This window comes from Lipophrys pholis, assembly GCF_963383615.2.
Source record: "Lipophrys pholis genome assembly, chromosome: 8".
NCBI classification, from domain to species: Eukaryota; Metazoa; Chordata; class Actinopteri; order Blenniiformes; family Blenniidae; genus Lipophrys; species Lipophrys pholis.
In genome coordinates this window covers 1,013,869-1,039,178 of record NC_137630.1, presented here as the reverse complement: position 1 = coordinate 1,039,178, position 25,310 = coordinate 1,013,869, and the positions used below count along the sequence as shown (strand labels likewise).

The following is a 25,310-nucleotide window of genomic DNA, read 5'->3' as shown; positions in this document are numbered from 1 at the left end:
AAACGACCTGAAGGGTTCAACAAAACGACCTGAAGCTTTCAACAAAACGATCTGAAGCGTTCAACAAAACGACCTGAAGGGTTCAACAAAACGACCTGAAGCTTTCAACAAAACGACCTGAAGCTTTCAACAAAACGACCTGAAGCGTTCAACAAAATGACCTGAAGGGTTCAACAAAATGACCTGAAGGGTTCAACAAAACGACCTGAAGGGTTCAACAAAACGACCTGAAGCTTTCAACAAAACGATCTGAAGCGTTCAACAAAACGACCTGAAGGGTTCAACAAAACGACCTGAAGGGTTCAACAAAACGACCTGAAGCGTTCAACAAAACGACCTGAAGGGTTCAACAAAACGACCTGAAGGGTTCAACAAAACGACCTGAAGCTTTCAACAAAACGACCTGAAGGATTCAACAAAACGACCTGAAGGATTCAACAAAACGACCTGAAGGGTTCAACAAAACGACCTGAAGCTTTCAACAAAACGACCTGAAGGATTCAACAAAACGATCTGAAGCTTTCAACAAAACGACCTGAAGGGTTCAACAAAACGACCTGAAGGGTTCAACAAAACGACCTGAAGCTTTCAACAAAACGACCTGAAGGGTTCAACAAAACGACCTGAAGCTTTCAACAAAACGACCTGAAGCGTTCAACAAAACGACCTGAAGCTTTCAACAAAACGACCTGAAGCGTTCAACAAAACGACCTGAAGGGTTCAACAAAACGACCTGAAGCGTTCAACAAAACGACCTGAAGCGTTCAACAAAACGACCTGAAGCTTTCAACAAAACGACCTGAAGCGTTCAACAAAACGACCTGAAGCGTTCAACAAAACGATCTGAAGGGTTCAACAAAACGATCTGAAGCTTTCAACAAAACGACCTGAAGGGTTCAACAAAACGACCTGAAGGGTTCAACAAAACGACCTGAAGGGTTCAACAAAACGACCTGAAGGGTTCAACAAAACGACCTGAAGCTTTCAACAAAACGACCTGAAGGGTTCAACAAAACGACCTGAAGGGTTCAACAAAACGACCTGAAGCTTTCAACAAAACGACCTGAAGGGTTCAACAAAACGACCTGAAGCTTTCAACAAAACGACCTGAAGCTTTCAACAAAACGACCTGAAGCTTTCAACAAAACGACCTGAAGCTTTCAACAAAACGACCTGAAGCGTTCAACAAAACGACCTGAAGCTTTCAACAAAACGACCTGAAGCGTTCAACAAAACGACCTGAAGCGTTCAACAAAACGACCTGAAGCGTTCAACAAAACGACCTGAAGGGTTCAACAAAACGACCTGAAGGGTTCAACAAAACGACCTGAAGCTTTCAACAAAACGACCTGAAGCGTTCAACAAAACGACCTGAAGCGTTCAACAAAACGACCTGAAGGGTTCAACAAAACGACCTGAAGCTTTCAACAAAACGACCTGAAGCTTTCAACAAAACGACCTGAAGGGTTCAACAAAACGACCTGAAGGGTTCAACAAAACGACCTGAAGCTTTCAACAAAACGACCTGAAGCTTTCAACAAAACGACCTGAAGCGTTCAACAAAACGACCTGAAGCTTTCAACAAAACGACCTGAAGCGTTCAACAAAACGACCTGAAGCGTTCAACAAAACGACCTGAAGCGTTCAACAAAACGACCTGAAGGGTTCAACAAAACGACCTGAAGGATTCAACAAAACGACGTCCTCACCAGGAGTCTCCTGCAGTAACCGTTTCTTCTGCTGCCGTCGACCTCAGTCAGGACGAAGGAGAAAGTCTCACTGGAAACACACACACACACACACACACACACACACACACACACACACACACACACACACACACACACACACACACACACACACACACACACGTCATGAGGACACAGAGAAATGGAGACATACATACAGGGTGTGCTTTACGTGTAGTATTCAGATTATTGTACCTGTAGTTTTACTGTACCTGTGGTATTCCTGTTACTGGACCTGTGATATTCAGATTACTGTACCTGTGGTATTCAGATTACTGTACCTGTGGTATTCAGTTAACGGAGCCCAGTTGATTCCTTCTGGGAAACAAAACAGTGTGATGGCCTTCAGCATCTTCTCCTCTTCCTCCATCTGAGACCTGGCCATCCCGTCTCTCTGAGGAAACACCACAGCAGTACTGACCTACAGCCGTACTGACCAAGAGCAGTACTGACCTCCAGCTGTACTGACCTACAGCCGTACTGACCAAGAGCAGTACTGGTCTACAGCAGTACTGACCTACAGCAGTGCTGACCAAAAGCAGTACTACAGCCGAACCGACCTACTGCAGTACTGAAATACAGCAGGTGCTTCAGTACTAACCAGACCCTCACAGTGCAAATGCAGAACCCCACATTCCAAACACAGACTGTCACAGTGCGAGCACAGACCGTCACATTCCAAACACAGACCCCCACAGTGCAAACACAGACCGTCACAGACCCTCACATTGCAAACACAGACCCTCACAGTGCAAATACAGACTCTCACAGTGCAAACACAGACCCTCACATTGCAAACACAGACCCTCACATTGCAAACACAGACCCTCACAGTGCAAACACAGAACCCCACATTTCAAACACGACCCTCACAGTGCAAGCACAGACCCTCACATTCCAAACACAGAACCCCACAATGCAAACACAGAACCCCACAATGCAAACACAGACCCCCATAGTGCAAACACAGACCCTCACATTGCAAACACAGACCCCCACAGTGCAAACACAGACCCTCACATTGCAAACACAGACCCTCACAGTGCAAATACAGAACCCCACATTTCAAACACGACCCTCACAGTGCAAACACAGAACCCCACATTGCAAACACGACCCCCACAGACCCTCACAGTGCAAACACAGAAGTGTGTGAGCTGGTGAGTTTCAAGTGTGTGGTGTGTGCGTGATGGTGCACAGACAACTCGTCCATGGCTAATTTTTTCAGCATTATTGGTTTGAAGGATTTCAAAGTATATTTGACACAAAAATCTACTTTTTTTATTTGTTGTTGCCATTCCCCCCCCCCCCCCCCCCCCCGTCCTGTTGGGCAGCTTAGACAAACAATATGATGTGATTGAGAACCTTCTGGTGTCAGAACAGTTTTTGCTCTTGAACAGGAAGAGACCCTGCGGGTCTTAGACTCCGGCCGTTGGGTGGGGTGGGGGCTTCCTGCCCGGGTCCTCTTGCGTCACCTTGTTGGGGGGGTGTTGTTCTCCGGGTCTCAGGCCGGCCGCTCGGGGGCGGGATGAGGCGTGGGGGGTCCAGCTGGGCCAAGGTCCTAGCGACGGGGGGATCTCCCTCCCTCACAAGCCCCCTACCTTACTTTACTTCACTCTACAATAGGAACAGTGAGGCGGTGCCTAGGGTGGGGGGTCCAGGCTACTTAACTGCGATCTGGGTCCTCCCCTGACTTTGCACCGCCCTCAATTTTAACCACACCTAGTCACTTAGGTCTTGAGGGGGTAAGCCGCTTTTGGGGTTCTGCCTCTTGTCAGCGGTAGAACGCCCGGGCCCCGCTACCCCCCAATTTTAAAACGCACCTTAGACACACACATTGCAGCCACTTCTTCAAAACACAAAGTCACACCCCTACATGTATCCAACGCTCCACAGGGTGGGGGGGGGGGCGGGAGATGGGGCTCCCCCCAGCACCTCCCGCTGTGGTCTCACCCCGGGCCGGAGTGAGTACGGCTGGGGGGGCTGGGATGCGGTGCTCCTTCCCCATTGGATTATTGGAGAATGGGATCTCACGGTGGCCTGGTGTGGGCCGGGCTGGCAGCCTGGGGGGTGGTAGGCTCCACCCTCTCCCCAAGTGTGTGTCTGTGTGTGTGTGTGTGTGTGTGTGTGTGTGCGTGTGGGTGGGACTATCAAGATCAGGGGGGGAGGGTCACTGGGTGGGAGTGTGGGTGGTGGGATACAAGGCTCCTAGGGGTGGTAGGTTGGCTGTCCTCCGACCAGGCCCAGCCGAGCCTTCGTTCTTCCTGGTCTGGGGGGGGGGTTGGTATGGTGCGCGGCAGTTGGGGCCTTCACTGCCCTGCCGGGTTGGGTAGGTCGACTCCTGGGGGTGCGGTGGGCTTCGCCGCCGGGATTGGGGGGGCTCCCGGCTCGCTCGGAACTGGGGCCCTGCTCCGGCCGGTCACGGCTTGGCGGCTTGGGTCGGGGCCTGGGGCCCTTCTTCCTTCTCTTGTGGACTTCTCTTGCCTGGGGGGGGGGGTTCCTCACTGCATTCTCCATCTGATGCTTTCTGGGTGGGGGCGTGGCTCTCTGGGGTGGTTCGCTGGGGCCTCCCCGGGTCACCCCCCCAACCCGGCAGGGCAGAGAAGGCCCCAGCTGCCGCGCTCCGGAAGAGCAAAGGCTCGGCCGGGCCCAGTTGGAGGACAGCCAACCTACCACCCCCAAGAGCCTCATACCCCACCACCGACGTTCCCACCCCATGATCCTTAACCCCCCCCCCGATCATGATAGACATACACACACACACACACACACACACACACACACACACACTTACACACACACACACACACACTTGGGGGGATGGTGATGCCACCAACCCCCCAGGCTTCCAGCCGGGCCCCCACCAGGCCACTACGAGATCCCATTCTCCAATGATCCAACCACGAATGGGGAGGGCGCACCGCATCCCAGCCCCCGCTAGCGCCATGCCTGAGCGAGCGCGCCCCCCGGATTCCAGCCGTACTCACCCCTGAACGGGCTGAGACCACAGCGGGAGGTGCTGGGGGGAAAAAGCCCAATAAGGAGCCCCTCATTGGAATCAGGGCCCGGTTGTTCAAAACTCGGCTATCATTTAACCAGTCGTTAAATCCATTGAACTCACCGTTCGTTAACTTTAACCAGGTGTTATCTTGTTGTTAAAGTTAACCCACCTCCAGACCTCCACTAGCTGTTTACCAGTGGTTAACTCTCACCATGGTGTTGATGATAGCAGGACAAAGGAAGGACAGGGTGGAGGACTGAACTTTGATAGAGTCAATACTGGAATAAGAGTTGCTCCTCTATGGAGCCCCAGAGTGGACATAGAGTGGACATATAGAAATATAGAAATGAGATACTAACTAGTAACCTCAGGTTAATAACTGGAGACACAGAGTTACTCTCTCCTTCCCTCGTATTATATTTTTCACCAATGTCGCCTCCAGCCCCTCATAATTGCTGCTCTGGAGCTTTAAGAGCCTCGTTTCCACGGAGCTCATTAGATCTTGGTGTTTTCTAACTAAACCTGTGAAGTCCAGACGAGTTAAACTCTCCTTGGTCCAGAAAGAGAAGATCTCATTCTCATGTCTCCTCTTTAGCAGGAAGAAATGATCCTGGCTCTTATTTTCCACCATTCCAACATTCCATAGTGACTTTCTGCTCCTTTCACTTTATTTCTGGACGTTTCTGAATCAAAAGCTTCAACATGGAGGAATGGAGGTGTAGAATGATAGAACGCTGCTCTACAGCCGTTTCCATGGTAACCTAGGTAAACACTCTGATTAAAGTTCTCTTTCACATGAAGCCATTAAAAGACTCATTTTAGCTCTAAAAACTCCAAGTTTCATTTCCAGTAGTTTGTAGTTTGTTTAGTAGTTCCCGAGGAACCAGAAATCTGGCTTCATTAGAAAGAAGTTCTGTAGAGCGTCTCATAGCGGAGCGCCCCCTGCTGCTCATGCAGACCTCAGCCTTCATCAATCTAGAGATTAAATGATCTGGTTCCCTCGCTTTATTAATTTAAGGTAACGACTTATTATCTGGTTCCCTCATTCTTATTGTTTTCCTCTCTGGTCACTCAGTCCACTCTCTAGATGGTTCTCTCTAGATGGTTCTCTCTAGATGGTTCTCTCTGGATGGTTCTCTCTGGATGGTTCTCTCTGGATGGTTCTCTCTGGTCACTCAGTCCACTCTCTGGATGGTTCTCTCTGGATGGTTCTCTCTAGATGGTTCTCTCTGGATGGTTCTCTCTCGATGGTTCTCTCTGGTCACTCAGTCCACTCTCTGGATGGTTCTCTCTGGATGGTTCTCTCTGGATGGTTCTCTCTGGTCACTCAGTCCACTCTCTGGATGGTTCTCTCTGGATGGTTCTCTCTAGATGGTTCTCTCTGGATGGTTCTCTCTGGATGGTTCTCTCTGGTCACTCAGTCCACTCTCTAGATGGTTCTCTCTAGATTGTTCTCTCTAGATTGTTCTCTCTGGATGGTTCTCTCTAGATTGTTCTCTCTAGATGGTTCTCTCTAGATGGTTCTCTCTGGATGGTTCTCTCTGGATGGTTGTCTCTAGATGGTTCTCTCTAGATGGTTCTCTCTGGATGGTTCTCTCTGGATGGTTCTCTCTGGATGGTTCTCTCTAGATGGTTCTCTCTGGATGGTTCTCTCTAGATGGTTCTCTCTAGATGGTTCTCTCTGGATGGTTCTCTCTAGATGGTTCTCTCTGGATGGTTCTCTCTAGATGGTTCTCTCTAGATGGTTCTCTCTGGATGGTTCTCTCTGGATGGTTCTCTCTAGATGGTTCTCTCTAGATGGTTCTCTCTGGTCAGATTAAAGAAGAAGAGGCACCATGAAGCCTCTGATCCTCCAGCTCAGTTTCCATCTTCCTCTTTAACATCCTGGTAGTTTGTCATGGTTTATGGTAGTTTAATAGAGCAGATTAAAACACTGCGCTGCCTCCACCACTATGTTTAAGACTAAACACGGAAGAACGGAACCTTGAAAGTGGGCGGAGCCTTGGGCGGAGCCTTGGGCGGAGCGGCGTCAGAGACGCTACCCACTGTTGTTAACCTCATAGTTAACTTTGACGGCGACGTTAACTAACGGGATGACTAACCATGTTTTAAACAACACATATTTAACAGTCGGTCAGGTAACGGCGGGTTAAGGATTTAACCGGTGGTTAGGGCTTAACCCGTGGTTAACATAACCCAGTTTAGAACAACCAGACCCTGGTGTGTTACAACTGGGAGGAGCTAAACTCTGGAGGACAGGGACTCTGGAGGACAGGGACTCTGGAGGACAGGGACTCTGGAGGACAGGGACTCTGGAGGACAGGGACTCTGGAGGACAGGGACTCTGGAGGCCCGAGGCTGGAGAGCTCTGCCTCAGACTCATACATGCAGCTACGTTGTTCTTCTTCTGCCGCGGCCTCCAGGTACGCAGCTTATCATGAGTTGTTGCACTCTGGTATGAGGAAGATGAATTACACCTATCAATACAGCGACCGACATCAGGTTCCTCAGAACTGACCTACAGCAGTACTGACCTACAGCAGTACTGACCTACAGCAGTATTGACCTACAGCAGTATTGACCTACAGCAGTACTGACCTACAGCAGTACTGACCTACAGCAGTATTGACCTACAGCAGTACTGACATACTGCAGGTTCCTCAGTACTGACCTACAGCAGTACTGACCTACAGCAGTACTGACCTACAGCAGTATTGACCTACAGCAGTACTGACATACTGCAGGTTCCTCAGTACTGACCTACAGCAGTACTGACCTACAGCAGTACTGACATACTGCAGGTTCCTCAGTACTGACCTACAGCAGTACTGACCTACAGCAGTACTGACATACTGCAGGTTCCTCAGTACTGACCTACAGCAGTACTGACCTACAGCAGTACTGACATACTGCAGGTTCCTCAGTACTGACCTACAGCAGTACTGACCTACAGCAGGTGCTGCTTCTTAGTACTGACCTTGGGAAACTGATAGCTGATCTGAGGTTCGTAGTTGTTTCCATCTTTGTTTTTTTTCAGGCTGACCACCACCAAGTACTCGAAGAAGTACTGACCGCTGGCGTAGCGGTGTATTCTGGCGGCGTTGTCTGGTTCTGCAGGATGGGGCAGGTTTAGAGGATCCGCGTCTGTGACTTCTAGAAAAAAGAGAAACAGTCGTCAGCATGCAGAGCAGCTCGGACGTCTTCAGGACTCCAACAGAACACACAACCCAACACACCCAAAGTGCAGTAACTACACCGCAAACACTGAGTTAACAACTACACCGCAAACACTGAGTTAACAACTACACTGCAAACACTGAGTTAACAACTACACTGCAAACACTGAGTTAACAACTACACTGCAAACACTGAGTTAACAACTACACTGCAAACACTGAGTTAACAACTACACCGCAAACACTGAGTTAACAACTACACCGCAAACACTGAGTTAACAACTACACTGCAAACACTGAGTTAACAACTACACTGCAAACACTGAGTTAACAACTACACTGCAAACACTGAGTTAACAACTACACTGCAAACACTGAGTTAACAACTACACCGCAAACACTGAGTTAACAACTACACCGCAAACACTGAGTTAACAACTACACTGCAAACACTGAGTTAACAACTACACTGCAAACACTGAGTTAACAACTACACTGCAAACACTGAGTTAACAACTACACCGCAAACATCGAGTCAACAACTAAACTACAAACACAGAGACAGAAACTACACAGGCGCTACACCGCAAACAGTTGTTGGGCCTAAAACCCTATTGTTCACCCCCTCCCAACAAGCGGGGGGAGGGGGAACCAAGTTTTCTTTGAGAACAAAGGAACATGTGCTGACCGCATGGTGGAAAACGCCATTGGTCACGTGGCCCCCACCAGGGGGCCCCGTCAGACCCCTCCTGTAAGCTGCACCCCTTTACCTCACCACCAGGGGGCTCCACCAACACCGCCACACTCAGAGGAGGAGGCTGCTCTCTGAACCTGAGACCAGAGCAAGGAGATGTGTTAAGACGAAGCCTGGCGCCACAGGGTGCCTAAAGAAGAGCGTCAGGTGTAAAACCTGGATGTGGCGAGCTCCCCCAGAACTCCAAGTCGGATTAAACGCTGGTCAAAACAGATCAGCTCTGCACGAAGACACATGGACCCACAGAACCAAACCAAGGTTCAACCCACTGGACCAGCAGAACACAGTTTGGACTACTTTTCTTCTTTTCCCACTGTTTTTGGGATCCTCAGAACGCAGCCAGCGTCTCTCCTCACCGCTGCACAGCATACCACAGTTCTGGTTCGGGATGCTGAATCCAGACCAGGTAACAGACAAGTTACCGCAGGCTCACGAGAACGACACCGCACCGAACGGTGGGAACCACAAAACAGTAACAGAACTTTTGTCTGCAGTGCTGCTAAATTAGTTTGAAGTTAATATGCAATGTGCTTTATTGTGTCATGATAAGCCTCGCGATGAGATAAATGTGCACACACACACACACACACACACACACACACACACACACACACACACACACACACACACACACACACACACACACACACACACACACACACACACACACACACTCTTTGTACATAGTGTTGCTGTTTAATAGATTAGATCTCCGTGTTCGATGTCGTTTGCTACTTGAATGTGTTGATTTATGAGATGAATCCAGAATTATTTATGAATTAATACATTTTATTAATAAACGCCTGTTAGCGGAATTGAACGCTTCTTGGTGATTATTGTGTATTTATTGTTGACAATTCACTGGTTTGTAACAGTCTGTGCTCGGATCTCACACCTTCCCTTTTATTTAAGATTGTTATACTTTACACGGAAATATTATCTAACTTAAATAAACTTTTTACAAACGAGACTGATATTTTGGTATTAGCTATTTCCAGTTTATCTGGCGGTGCCCCGATTTATTATTAATACATAAATAACAAATTTATGCAAATTAATAATTTTTCATTAATAAATTATTTTTGATACTTCATTAACTTTAAGTAATTAATCAATTACTTTAGGAGTTGTTAATGAGTAAATGACCGTTTACTTCCATTAATAATTAAAATGTTTCATAAATTACTTCCAGTGATTTATTACTTTCAGTAATCTATTGTTTTCCTGTGGGCTCACGACCCTCAGGAAGGTTCTTAATGGGTCAATGTGATCTGGGTGACGGTGCTCAGACTGACACCACCACCACCCGGAAACGGAGAAGAGGGAGGAGATGGATGGATGAATGGATCTATTACTTACAGTAATTTAATGCTAATAACCCACCATAAATCCCAACAAACTGAGTTAAAAACTACACCGCAAACACTGAGTCAACAGCTACACCGGTCCAGTGGGGCAGCAGAGGGCAGGTTGGTGGTTTAGTTTTCTTCATTGTTCTCTTGAGTCGAACACCTTGTGTGTTTCTGCTGCTTTCCTCTGTTTTGTGGTGGACCAACATCCTGGATCCTGGACTGTCTGACTGGCTGTCAGACAGTTTCTCCCTTTCTCCCTCGTGGGATTAATGAAGGTTTGTCTAATTTAATCTTTGTCTAATTTAATCTTTGTCTAAAATCAAACCACCACTTGCAGTTTCTTCTCTCTTGTCAGGAACTCAGCTGAACTCCACCAAAGACCGACTGACTCACTTCATCAATAAGTCAAAGCATCGTTGTCACAAAGTATTGATCTGAATTCTCTGGCTCCATCTACTGCACTTCACATTCATAAAAAACAGTCCCTCCCATTGGAACCTGGAGATCAATACATCTGCTGCCTCCAGGACATATTGATCAGAAGTCTATTGATCAGCTGGTACTCACTGTCTCGTCTGCCTTTCCGCAGCGTTGCCCACATGTTGCTGAACCTCTGCAGGGCCCCCGGCCCACCGTCTGCTGGGAGACCACCTGGGAAACACACACACACACACACACACACACACACACACACACACACACACACACACACACAGAATTCTTTTGAGAAAGTAAATTGTACTTTTACATATTGTTATTTGTAATTGATATGTTATACATTTTTCATATATCTAGTATATATTTAGTATGGTATCATATGGCTTTGTTTCTCTTTGTTTACCATTATCTTAATGGTAAGCAAAGAGAACAAGAGCATGTAAATAAATTTCAAGGAATTACTTTCAATGAAAATTTCAGTTGGAAGCTGCATATAAATATCCTGAAGTCAAATTTAGAAAGAAATATTGGCATTATTTGTAAAATCAGATCAGTACTAAATGAAAATTCACTCAATTTATTATACAACTCTCTCGTTCTTCCATATCTGAGTTATGGTGTGGAAATATGGGGAAATAATGGTAAAACAAACATTGATCCTTTTTTTTTGTTACTTCAGAAGGCCATTCGACTCATAAATCAAGCTGATCATTATACTCCAACAAATCCTCTGTCTTGTCCCCAAAGACACTAAAAATACACCATATCCTCCACCTTAGTACACTAGCTGTAATGTATAAGGCACATAATCAGAATCTTCCACCTCATATCCAGAAGTTATTCAAACATAGAGAGAGTCGATACAGCCTCAGGGGTTACTGGGTTTTTTGTTAAAAATATGGCAAAGATCCCACACTACCATCTAGCTATCGGCCAATATCACTAATAAATGTAGACCTTAAAATAATTAGTAAAACATTATAATTAGCAAGTAGACTGGAAAAAAATCACACCCCACATCATACACCCTGATCAAACTGGGTTCATTCAAGGATGACAATCCACTAACAACACACGTAGATTAATTAATCTAAAGACCACTCCACTAACAATACATGTAGATTAATTAATCTAAAGACAACTCCACTAACAACACACATAGATTAATTAATCTATAGACCACTCCACTAACAACACACATAGATTCATTAATCTAAAGACCACTCCACTAACAATACACGTAGATTAATTAATCTAATAGACCACTCCACTAACAATACACATAGATTAATTAATCTTATAGACCACTCCACTAACAATACACGTAGATTAATTAATCTTATAGACCACTGCACTAACAATACACGTAGATTAATTAATCTAATAGATCACTCCTCTAACAATACACGTAGATTAATTAATCTTATAGACCACTCCACTAACAATACACGTAGATTAATTAATCTTATAGACCACTCCACTAACAATACACAGAGATTAATCTAATAGACCACTCCACTAACAATACACAGAGATTAATTAATCTTATAGACCACTCCACTAACAATACACGTAGATTAATTAATCTTATTGACCACTGCACTAGCAATACACATAGATTAATTAATCTAATAGACCACTCCACTAACAATACACGTAGATTAATTAATCTTATAGACCACTCCACTAACAATACACGTAGATTAATTAATCTTATTGACCACTGCACTAACAATACACATAGATTAATTAATCTAATAGACCACTCCACTAACAATACACAGAGATTAATTAATCTTATAGACCACTCCACTAACAATACACAGAGATTAATCTAATAGACCACTCCACTAACAATACACAGAGATTAATTAATCTTATAGACCACTCCACTAACAATACACGTAGATTAATTCATCTTATAGACCACTGCACTAACAATATATGTAGATTAATTAATCTAATAGACCACTCCACTAACAATACACGTAGATTAATTAATCTTATAGACCACTGCACTAACAATACACAGAGATTAATTAATCTCATAGACCACTCCACTAACAATACACGTAGATTAATTAATCTTATATACCACTCCACTAACAATACACAGAGATTAATTGTTTATTGTTTATTAGGATCCCCATTGGCTCCCACAAACTGGTTGCTACTCTTCCTGGGGTCCAATGATAAAAATAAAACAAACATTTCACCAGACATTTAAAAAGTGCATAAAAAACATTGCAGTAATAATAATAATACGAATATGAATAAAACTAATCTTTACACATCACGCAGTTGTACAAAGCAGTTAATGAATGCATAAAAACACATTACAGCGAGAATAATGTAAATAGTAATAAATACAAATCTTTACACAGCAGGCAGTAGTACAAAGCAATTAATGATTACATTTTATATAGAAGTACTTTATCTTGCTTTTATAAAATAATTTATTTTTAGTGTCTCTGATATTAAAAGGAAGTGAGTTCCAGGCCTCTGCTCCTCTGGAAGCATTAGTTCTATTCATGCAGTTAGTATTGTGCCTGGGGACGTCCACGTCCCCTGATGACACTTGGCCAGTCAAATAATTGTGACAGAAAACCTTGAAAAAGTATTGTAAAATTGTAAAAGTATCTGGACTTCCGTCTGTCAGAACTTTATGCATAAACATCAGAAGACTCACTTGTGGTTTTGTGTCCACCATTAGCCGAGACAGTTTTTATGCATCTCTGGAACATTAGTATGAAACGGACAGTGGACAACTGGAGCTGCTCTGTTCTGAGGTTTCCTGAGCTGCGTCTCCGTAGCGTTGGACCACAGTACTGCACAGTAATGAAGGTGAGACAACACAATACTTTGAAGAACAGGGGTTGGACAATAAGCAGGACATGTCTGAGCCATAGCAGTACCTCTGTCCATCATGCCAACAGTGTGATCGATCTGATCGGACCGGGAGATTGACTGGTCAGTCTCATACCCAGCAGCTTGACTTGAGAGACCTGCTCTACTGCGCCCTCTAGTGGAAGATGAAGAGCATTGGTACCTGGCTGAACACACCTTATTGAATACAGTACTTTTAGTTCAGGATGTGTTCAGCACTAGTTTATTCATTTGCTCCACTTCACTGCCAGGTCTCACTCCTCCTCTAGAGTGCTGCTCTATTCACATATTGTTGCTGAAGAAGAATACAGCGTGATGTCATCAGTACAGTATACATCACAATACTGGCCTTCATCACTGAGAGTGAAAATCCTTTAAGAATATAGAAAATAAAAGTACTCATACAGCTCCCTTGAGGCAGACCACATGATGTCGTTTTAGTATTCAACAAACTGCAGTTAAAAACACTTGTTGAACACGAGTAGTCAGAGAAGTGCTCGTCCGTTTGAGAGAACCCATAATATTTGAGTTTTTCAATTAAAATGCAGTGGTCAATAACATGAAAAGCTGCTGTGAGGTCCAAAAGAACAGCTCCCACTCACTGATTCTCATCCGTCACCTGAGCTAGAGCTATGTTAGTAGAATGCCCGTGTTATACACATGCTGAGCACTTGTAAGGAGTTTGTTTAGATACAATAACAATACACATAGATTAATTAATCTTATAGACCACTCCACTAACAATACACGTAGATTAATTAATCTCATAGACCACTCCACTAACAATACACGTAGATTAATTAATCTTATAGACCACTCCGCTAACAATACACGTAGATTAATTAATCTTATAGACCACTCCGCTAACAATACACATAGATTAATTAATCTTATAGACCACTCCACTAACAATACACATAGATTAATTAATCTTATAGACCACTCCACTAACAATACACATAGATTATTTAATCTTATAGACCACTGCACTAACAATACACGTAGATTAATTAACCTTATAGACCACTCCGCTAACAATACACATAGATTAATTAATCTTATAGACCACTCCACTAACAATACACATAGATTAATTAATCTTATAGACCACTCCACTAACAATACACGTAGATTAATTAATCTTATAGACCACTGCCACCACAATAAACAAAAAAGCCATTATCACCTCCTTAGATGCAGAAAAAGCCTTTGATAGGGTAAATTGGAAAGTTCTACTCGCTACACTGTGTGTTGTTAATTCATGTTCCTGCTTCATGTTACTGTCTAGATAGAGCTGCTCAGGCTGGTTAATCTAAGAAATCATCTTACTGTCTAGATAGAGCTGCTCAGGCTGGTTAATCTAGAAAATCATCTTACTGTCTAAATAGAGCTGCTCAGGCTGGTTAATCTAAGAAATCATCTTACTGTCTAGATAGAGCTGCTCAGGCTGGTTAATCTAGAAAATCATCTTACTGTCTAAATAGAGCTGCTCAGGCTGGTTAATCTAGAAAGGGTCTGTGTTTGCACCATGAGAGTCTGTGGGTGCCTGTGTTTGCACTGTGGGGTCTGTATTTGCATTGTGGGGTCTGTGTTTGTACTGTGAGGGTCTGTGGGTGCCTGTGTTTGCACTGTGGGGTCTGTATTTGCATTGTGGGGTCTGTGTTTGTACTGTGAGGGACTGTGGGTGCCTGTGTTTGCACTGTGGGGTCTGTATTTGCATTGTGGGGTCTGTGTTTGTACTGCGAGGGTCTGTGTTTGCACTGTGGGGTCTGTATTTGCATTGTGGAGTCTGTGTTTGTACTGTGAGGGTCTGTGTTTGCACCGTGGGGTTTGTGTTTGCACCATGGGGTCTGTATTTGTACTGTGGGGGTCTGTGTTTTCATGTTGGGGTTTGTGTTTGCACTGTGAGGGTCTGTGTTTGCACTGGGGTCTGTGTTAGCACTGTGAGGGTCTGTGTTTGTATGGGGGTGCCTGTTTTTGCATTGTGGGGGACTGAATTTGCATTGTGGGGGTCTGTGATTGCACTATGGGGGTCTGTGTGGTCTGTGTTTGCACTGTAGGATCTGTGTTTACATTGTGGGGTCAGTGTTTTCACTGGGGGGTCTGTGAGGGTCCATGTTTGCACTGCGGGGTCTGTGTTTGCACTATGCAGGTGTTCAGTACTCACTGTGTCTCACGGCCTCGTTTGCTCTGGTCTGCTCGCCTTGACGTCATGGAGGAGTTGGAGGATCGATCCATCAGGAGACATGAAGAGGAAAACAATTCATCAAGGTTTAGTTTGTTTTCTGCTTGTCGACGTCACAATAAGAGTAAATCAGAGACATTTCTTGTGAACATAAAGAGTTTTTGTTCATGTGACCCAAAGTGTGTTGAGAGTGGAATCATGTGGACTTGTCCTGCAGAGCGTCGTCTGCTGGCTCCACTTCCCTCTATGGTGGTGTTGAAGTGAGAGCAGCTCAGAGCTGCTGCTCCACTTCTCAGAGGTATTTGGCTGCAGACGTGAGGAGGAGCTTTGTTTACCGAGCTGAGACTTTAACAAGGACGACCAGTGGACTGTTCCTCCACCTTAACTCACAGAAACACCAACAACCTCACTCTTCACCTGAGAGCTTCAGATCAGACAACACACCACTGGGTTGCGTTGTTTTGTTTTTGAGGCGGGGGGGGATTAGGGGCAGGTCAAGAGTAAACAATCTGCAGAAGTGGTTGCGAATTGTCCGAACAGAATCATGATTCAATATTTGTGCAGATTCGAGCGACATTTCAGCCCCCAAACACCAAGGTGGTCCTCCTGAACCGCACCCCAGCAGGACCTTCTGGGTCAGGAAGTAGAAGCTGTGCTGCAGTCTGTTGCTTTAAAGGCCGCGGCAGCGCCGTCACCTGACGACTGTTTCAACACTGCGGCAGCTCGACATGTCGGGGCTGGTTCAGCTCAACTCGTAACGAGCTGCAGGAATGATCCCCAGGGAGGAGACCAGGAGCTCCAGGTCTGTAACACCACCAGGTCTGTAACACCACCAGGTCTGTAACACCACCAGGGGCCTCATTTAGAAAACATTCCTAGTAGTCCTACTAAAAATGTTTGTGTGACAAACATCATGTGGCTCTATAAAACGGTGCGCACGCAGATCTGACGCACTTTCTTCTTCTAGAGCCTAGTCCACCTGGAAGGTGAGCGTTCAGGCCCCGCCCTCAACACGCCCCCTTTCTACCATAAATGGTCAATGCAAAGGGCCTCGTCAATATTTGTACATCTCATTCAGCTTGTTGGTCGCTGGCATTTGACGCTGAATCCTGGAAGAAGAGACGAGGAAAAGGAATGAAATGAAAGAAAATGATTAATTTTACCAGGAGAGAAACAGTCATGAGGAAATGATCGTATTTGGTGTATCAGTGGAATCACTAATAAAATAAATAACAAGTGATCGGCTGCACCTCGTCACCGCGACAGATAGTGTGAGAGTCTGAGAGAGATCAGTGACTGTAGAGGTGGAGAAGAAGAGTCTCATCTGAAGGTGGCGGTCAGGAGAGTGACATCATGGAGGAGAGTGACATCATGGAGAGGAGAGGAGAGTGACATCATGGAGGAGAGTGACATCATGGAGGAGAGTGACATCATGGAGAGGAGAGGAGAGTGACATCATGGAGGAGAGTGACATCATGGGAGAGTGACATCATGGAGGAGAGTGACATCATTGGAAGAGTGACATCAGGGAGGAGAGTGACATCATGGAGGAGAGTGACATCATGGGGAGAGTGACAACATGGAGAGGAGAGAAGAGTGACATCATGGAGGAGAGTGTCATCATGGAGAGGAGAAGAAAGTGACATCATGGAAGAGAGTGACATCATGGAGAAGAGAGGAGAGTGACATTATGGAGGAGAGTGACGTCATGGAGAGGAGAGGAGAGTGACATCATGGAGGAGAGAATAAAGTAACATCATGGAGGAGAGTGACATCATGGAGAAGAGAATAAAGTGACATCATGGAGGAGAGTGACATCATGGAGAAGAGAGGAGAGTGACATTATGGAGGAGAGTGACGTCATGGAGAGGAGAGGAGAGTGACATCATGGAGGAGAGTGACGTCATGGAGAGGAGAGGAGAGTGACATCATGGAGAAGAGAAGAAAGTAACATCATGGAGGAGAGTGACATCATGGAGAAGAGAATAAAGTGACATCATGGAGGAGAGTGACATCATGGAGAAGAGAGGAGAGTGACATTATGGAGGAGAGTGACGTCATGGAGAGGAGAGGAGAGTGACATCATGGAGGAGAGAATAAAGTAACATCATGGAGGAGAGTGACATCATGGAGAAGAGAATAAAGTGACATCATGGAGGAGAGTGACATCATGGAGAAGAGAAGAAAGTAACATCATGGAGGAGAGTGACATCATGGAGAAGAGAATAAAGTGACATCATGGAGGAGAGTGACATCATGGAGAAGAGAGGAGAGTGACATTATGGAGGAGAGTGACGTCATGGAGAGGAGAGGAGAGTGACATCATGGAGGAGAGAATAAAGTAACATCATGGAGGAGAGTGACATCATGGAGAAGAGAATAAAGTGACATCATGGAGGAGAGTGACATCATGGAGAAGAGAAGAAAGTAACATCATGGAGGAGAGTGACATCATGGAGAAGAGAATAAAGTGACATCATGGAGGAGAGTGACATCATGGAGAAGAGAAGAAAGTGACATCATGGAGGAGAGTGACATCATGGAGAGGAGAGGAGAGTGACATCATGGAGAGGAGAGGAGAGTGACATCATGGAGAAGAGAGGAGAGTGACGTCATGGAGAGGAGAGGAGAGTGACATCATGGAGAAGAGAGGAGAGTGACGTCATGAAGAGGAGAGGAGAGTGACATCATGGAGGAGAGTGACATCATGGAGAAGAGAGGAGAGTGACGTCATGGAGGGGAGAGGAGAGTGACATCATGGAGGAGAGTGACATCATGGAGAAGAGAAGAAAGTGACATCATGGAGGAGAGTGACATCATGGAGGAGAGTGACATCATGGAGAGGAGAGTGACATCATGGAGGAGAGTGACATCATGGAGGAGAGGAAAGTCACATCATGGAGGAGAGTGATATCATGGAGGAGAGTGACATCATGGAGGCCAGAGGAGAGTGACATCATGGAGAGGAGAGGAGAGTGACATCATGGAGGAGATTGACATCATGGAGGAGAGGATAGTACCATCATGGAGGAGAGTGACATCATGGAGGAGAGTGACATCATGGAGAGGAGAGTGACATCATGGAGGAGGGTGACATTGTGGAAGAGAGTGTCATCATGGAGGAGAGGAGAGTACCATCATGGAGAGGAGGAGAGTGACATCATGGAGGAGAGTGACCACATGGAGGAGAGTGACCTAATGGAAGAGAGTGACATCATGGAGGAGAGGAGAGTGACATCATGGTGAAGGTGACAACATTGAGGAGAGTGACATCATGGAGAAGAGAGTGACATCATGGAGGCCAGAGGAGAGTGACATTATGGAGGAGAGTGGCATCATGGAGAGGAGAGTGACATCATGGAGAGGAGAGTGACATCATGGAGGAGGGTGACATCGTGGAAGAGAGTGACATCATGGAGAAGAGAGTGACATCATGGAGGCCAGAGGAGAGTGACATCGTGGAGGCCAGTGGAAAGTGACATCATGGAGGAGAGTGACATCATGGAGAGGAGAGTGACATCATGGAGGAGAGGAGAGTGACATCATGGTGAAGGTGACATCATGGAGAAGAGAGTGACATCATGGAGGCCAGAGGAGAGTGACATCATGGAGGAGAATGACATCATGGAGAGGAGAGTGACATCATGGAGGAGAGGAGAGTGATATCATGGAGGAGAGTGATATCATGGAGGAGGGTGACATCATGGAGGAGAGCCACATCATGGAGGAGGGTGATATCATGGAGGAGAGTGACCTTCTGGAGGAGAGTGACATCATGGAGGAGAGTGATATCATGGAGGAGAGGAGAGTGACATCATGGAGTCCAAAGGAGAGTGACATCATGGAGGAGAGTGACATCATGGAGGAGAGTGACATCATGGAAAGGAGAGTGACATCAAGGAGGAGAGTGATATCATGGAGGAGAGTGACATCATGGAGGCCAGAGGAGAGTGACATCATGGAGGAGAGTGACATCATGGAAAGGAGAGTGACATCATGGAGGAGGGTGACATCATGGAGGAAAGGAGAGTACCATCATGGAGAGGAGAGGAGAGTGACATAATGGAGGAGAGTGACCACATGGAGAAGAGTGACCTCATGGAAGAGAGTGACACCATGGAGGAGAGGAGAGTGACATCATGGTGAGGGTGACATCATTGAGGAGAGTGACATCATGGAGAGGAGAGGAGAGTGACATCGTGGAGGCCAGTGGAAATGGACATCATGGAGGAGAGTGATATCATGGAGGGGAGTGACCTTCTGGAGGAGAGTGACATCATGGAGTCCAAAGGAGAGTGACATCATGGAGGAGAGTGACATCATGGAGGCCAGAGGAGAGTGACATCATGGAGGAGAGTGACATCATGGAGGAGAGTGACATCATGGAGAGGAGAGTGACATCATGGAGGAGAGTGACATCAAGGAGGAGAGTGATATCATGTAGGAGAGTGACATCATGGAGGCCAGAGGAGAGTTACATCATGGAGGAGAGTGACATCATGGAGGAGAGTGACATCATGGAGAGGAGAGTGACATCATGGAGGAGAGGAGAGTGACATCATGGAGGAGAGTGACATCATGGAGGAGAGTGACTCCACCGTGTGTCAGAGTGTCATAGAGGAAGGAGACATGTTGCTGGAGACACAGCAGACTGATAAAGTTCAGTAAATATAAATTAAATATTTGAACAGAGACGAGGAAAGACTCAGTGGACTTTGTGTTTTATCCTCAGTCACTAGAGGTGGAGGAGGAGGAGGGTGGAGGAGGGGGAGGGTGGAGGAGGAGGTCTGTCTCCATCACCGGTGGGCTCAGCACCATGCATCTAGAGCGTCCAGAGCACGTCTCAAACTGAGGTCCTCGAGGGCCGCAGCCCCGCATGTTCTCCACGTCTCCCTGCTTCAACACAGCTGATTGCAGTGAGCAGCTCATTCTCAGGCTTTATGCTGAAGGTAGTGATGAACCATCAGGACCTTCAGGGGAGGGAGAAACATGGAGAACATGCAGGCCTGCACCTCCAGGATCTGATCCAGAGCGTCAAGAGCGCATGGCTTTACTCATGGCTGTCACCATGGTATTTATGTAATTACTCTGGAATTAGACTGATGCACACTGTGCATCATTGATAATCAATCAGTTCTACCCTCTGGATCATTGATAATCAATCAGTTCTATCCTCTGGATCATTAGAAGATGATATATGAACATGGTTCTATTGATTCATCAGTAACGTTCCACTAAAGGAACATCTAGAACTCTGCAGCTCGGCTGTTTATGATCACGTGGATCAATAAGTTGATATTTGAAGATAATAAATGTATTAGATGAATCTGGTTCAGTTCTCCACCTCACCATCAGCACCACCAGGTTCCTGGTCTCCGGAATGTGCTGCTCAAGGTTCTAGTTCTCTAAAGTTTATTTCTATAGATCTTTACAAGGGAAGTGGAGTATGTATCTTTCAGGACCTGTTTTCAGTGTAAGCAGCTTTATCAATGAGGCCCCTGGTCTGTAACACCACCAGGTCCAGTCTGTAACTCTGTAGAGGTGGACTGTAACTCTGTAAAGGTGGCCCGTAACTCTGTAGAGATGGACCGTAACTCTGTAGAGGTGGACCGTAACTCTGTAGAGATGGACCGCAACTCTGTAGAGGTGGACTGTAACTCTGTAAAGGTGGCCCGTAACTCTGTAGAGATGGACCGTAACTCTGTAGAGGTGGACTGTAACTCTGTAAAGGTGGCCCGTAACTCTGTAGTGGTGGACTGTAACTCTGTAGAGATGGACCGTAACTCTGTAGTGGTGGACTGTAACTCTGTAAAGGTGGCCCGTAACTCTGTAGTGGTGGACTGTAACTCTGTAAAGGTGGCCCGTAACTCTGTAGAGATGGACCGTAACTCTGTAGTGGTGGACTGTAACTCTGTAAAGGTTGACTGTAACTCTGTAGAGATGGACCGTAACTCTGTAGAGGTGGACCGTAACTCTGTAGAGATGGACCGTAACTCTGTCGAGGTGGACCGTAACTCTGTAGAGATGGACCGTAACTCTGTAGAGGTGGACCATAACTCTGTAGAAGTGGACCGTAACTCTGTAGAGTTTGACTGTATCTCTGTAGAGATGGACTGTAACTCTGTAGAGGTGGACCGTAACTCTGTAGAGATGGACCGTAACTCTGTAGAGATGGACCACAACGCTGTAGAGTTTGACCGTAACTCTAGAGATGGACCGTAACTCTGTAGAGATGGACCGTAACTCTGTAGAGATGGACCGTAACTCTGTAGAGATGGACTGTAACTCTGTAGAGATGGACCGTAACTCTAGAGATGGACCGTAACTCTGTAGAGATGGACCGTAACTCTAGAGATGGACCGTAACTCTGTAGAGATGGACTGTAACTCTGTAGAGATGGACCGTAACTCTAGAGATGGACTGTAACTCTGTAGAGATGGACTGTAACTCTGTAGAGATGGACCGTAACTCTAGAGATGGACTGTAACTCTGTAGAGATGGTCTGTAACTCTGTAGAGGTGGACTGTAACTCTGTAGAGATGGACTGTAACTCTGTAGAGATGGACCGTAACTCTAGAGATGGTCTGTAACTCTGTAGAGATGGACCGTAACTCTAGAGATGGTCTGTAACTCTGTAGAGATGGTCTCCACAGAAGAAACTGCCTTGTTCTTGTGTGAGAACGTCTCTGGAAAACTTCAGAGGCTTTAAAAACAAGTTAAGAGAAAATGAAGTGAAATGCAGCTTCAGGTTGAGACAGACAGGAAGTAGTGAGACGCAGAGCAGATTCCAGCTGAGTTCAACTCCATTGAGTGAGAACTGAAACCAGCTTGCTTCCATCGCCTCCTGATGATCTGATGTAACTGACCAGACCACGAGGACATGTTCTGCTGAGAAGAGCAGGAGGAGGAGGAAGAAGAGGAGTAGGAGGAGGCACTGCCTCTCTGGAAGCCCAACAAACATTAAAAAACAACTTCTAGCGCCATGAACCAGAAGTGAAAAACATCTATGAAAAGAGACGTCAGTTGAAGAGTCACAGGTTTCCATCGTTGCTGCAGCAGTGCCTGATTGAAGATCATTTTGATAGAAACCTCAAGGCTCCCGGATGTGATTGATCTGTATCAGCATTTCCCATCATGCCTCTGGTGCATCTTCTGTATTAATCACGTACACGCCCAAAACCAAGGCATCTCCTGACCATGCACCCAGAGAACCTGGAAAGACCAGATGCACCCAGAGAACCTGGAAAGACCAGATGCACCCAGAGAACCTGGAAAGACCAGATACACCCAGAGAAAAGTCTGGAGTGTGACCAGAGGTCTTGTGGCCGTGAGGCTGGACGGCGAACCACTGCACCACGTCTTCCTGCAGGTCACCCGAGGACACTCCCGTCTGTCATGCACGTCTGTGTCTCCTCCCTCTCCAGGTGGCTCATCCACCAGGTGGCTCATCCACCAGGTGACTCCTCCACCAGGTGACATTGGTGGAAGCAGCAGCACAGCCTGGAGCTCCAGGCTGCCGACAAGTTACAACACCGACCTGCCGAGAAGGAATCACTGACACCTCAACACCCTGCGGAGTCCTCCTCACAGTGTCTGTTACTGCATCTCCACTGTCCGGGATCACTGTCCATGAGCTGTGTCAGCGATCCATACTCAGTGATCAGTAATCCATAATCCGTAATTGGTAATCCATAATCCGTAATCAGTAATCCATAATCCGTAATCAGTATCCGTGATCAGTGATCAGTAATCCATAATCCGTAATCAGTATCCGTGATCAGTAATCAGTATCAGTAATCAGAGATCAATGATCAGTATCAATATCAATATCAATATCAATATCAGTAATCAGTAATCAGTATCAGTGATCAGTAATCCATATCAGTAATCAGTAATCAGTAATCAGTAATCAGTAATAGGTAATCCGTATCAGTGATCAGTATCAGTGATCAGTATCAGTATCAGTATCAGTATCAGTGATCAGTATCAGTATCAGTATCAGTATCAGTATCAGTATCAGTATCAGTATCAGTATCAGTGATCAGTATCAGTATCAGTATCAGTATCAGTATCAGTGATCAGTATCAGTGATCAGTGATCAGTATCAGTGATCAGTATCAGTATCAGTGATCAGTGTCAGTGATCGGTATCAGTGATCAGTATCAGTGATCAGTATCAGTATCAGTGATCAGTATCAGTGATCAGTATCAGTATCAGTGATCAGTATCAGTGATCAGTGTCAGTGATCGGTATCAGTGATCAGTATCAGTATCAGTGATCAGTATCAGTGATCAGTATCAGTGATCAGTATCAGTGATCAGTATCAGTGATCAGTGTCTATACCGTCTGTCAAGTTTCACATCAAATCTTCTCACAACCTGAAGAACAAATGACCACAAAACAAAACCCGACTCTGGATCACAGTAATCTATTACTCTGGATTTCAAAGTTCCTCCAAGAAATGCAGAAGTTACCAGATTTAGTGATTTGCCCAAAAGAAAGCTTAATCTGAATTACAAAACTAATCAGACCGAAATATCCAATATCTTAGATTAAGGTGAGGATTAATAAGAAAATCTGGATTAACACAAAAGTCTGACTGATAATAACAAACATCGGGAACATTGTCCAAGAAATAATCCGTGTGTTTGCTCAGATTATTTTCAAATTAATCACAGAAACGTTGTTGGGCTTCATGAGATTACGCTGAGGTATCAATCTGTGTGACACCTGAACACACCACAACGTGCCACACACACACACACACACACACACACACACACACACACACACACACACACACACACACACAGAATGAGGAAGTGTCTGAACTGTAACTCACTCCATCTGCTCCGAAAGTCCGACAAACGGCCTCTCCGCCTCCGCCTCACCGCTTCACTCATACCGGCGCCCCTCCACCTGCACCTCCTCCACCTCTTACTGCTCCTCCTCCACCTCTTACTGCTCCTCCTCCACCTTCGGCTGCTCCTCCTCCACCTCCTACTGCTCCTCCCCCTGCTCCTCCGACACCCCGGTGTGTCTTCACTCATCAGCGGCAACGCGCCGTCTCCATCCCTGCGCGCGCTCGCGAACACACACACACACACACACACACACACACACACACACACACACACACACACACACACACACACACACACACACACACACACACACACGCACGCACACACACACACACACACACACACACACACACACACACACACACACACACACACACACACACACACACACACACACACACCACGACTCCGGGCTTCACGGCTCTGTGGTTCCGGATCGTTTCCTGTAATCAACGGACTGTTTTCTTGAACAGTGTGACTGAGGCTCCTCCACAGTGTGACTGAAGCTCCTCCACAGTGTGACTGAAGCTCCTCCACAGTGTGACTGAAGCTCCTCCACAGTGTGACTGAGGCTCCTCCACAGTGTGAACAGTGTGACTGAGGCTCCTCCACAGTGTGCATGAGACTCCTCCACAGTGTGAACAGTGTGACTGAGGCTCCTCCACAGTGTGCATGAGACTCCTCCACAGTGTGACTGAAGCTCCTCCACAGTGTGACTGAGGCTCCTCCACAGTGTGAACAGTGTGACTGAGGCTCCTCCACAGTGTGCATGAGACTCCTCCACAGTGTGAACAGTGTGACTGAAGCTCCCCACAGTGTGACTGAGGCTCCTCCACAGTGTGACTGAAGCTCCTCCACAGTGTGACTGAGGCTCCTCCACAGTGTGACTGAGGCTCCTCCACAGTG

At 46.1% G+C, this 25,310-nt stretch overlaps 2 protein-coding genes across 12 annotated transcripts in view; one reads left to right on the top strand and one right to left on the bottom strand.

The window, feature by feature from the left end:
* tpx2 (TPX2 microtubule nucleation factor) overlaps positions 1 to 25,310 on the top strand; it is a 475,192-nt gene that overhangs the window by 93,553 nt on the left and 356,329 nt on the right. The gene's annotated exons all lie outside the window — the stretch shown is intronic.
* dennd2da (DENN/MADD domain containing 2Da) overlaps positions 1 to 25,310 on the bottom strand; it is a 46,702-nt gene that overhangs the window by 16,259 nt on the left and 5,133 nt on the right. For 2 of the 11 annotated variants that reach the window (XM_080468905.1, XM_080468904.1), the window contains exons 1-6: positions 24,383 to 24,497; positions 15,523 to 15,558; positions 10,599 to 10,682; positions 7,727 to 7,902; positions 2,030 to 2,142; positions 1,710 to 1,779 (exon numbers count right to left, since the gene is read on the bottom strand). In XM_080468905.1, coding sequence (XP_080325031.1) covers positions 1,710 to 1,779; positions 2,030 to 2,142; positions 7,727 to 7,902; positions 10,599 to 10,682; positions 15,523 to 15,558; positions 24,383 to 24,443 — 540 coding nt within the window. In that variant the 5' untranslated portion in view covers positions 24,444 to 24,497. Of the gene's footprint in view, positions 1 to 1,709; positions 1,780 to 2,029; positions 2,143 to 7,726; positions 7,903 to 10,598; positions 10,683 to 13,158; positions 13,292 to 15,522; positions 15,559 to 24,382; positions 24,498 to 25,310 lie in introns of those variants that run through there. The other 9 variants (XM_080468901.1, XM_080468898.1, XM_080468903.1 and 6 more) reach the window with 7 other exon arrangements.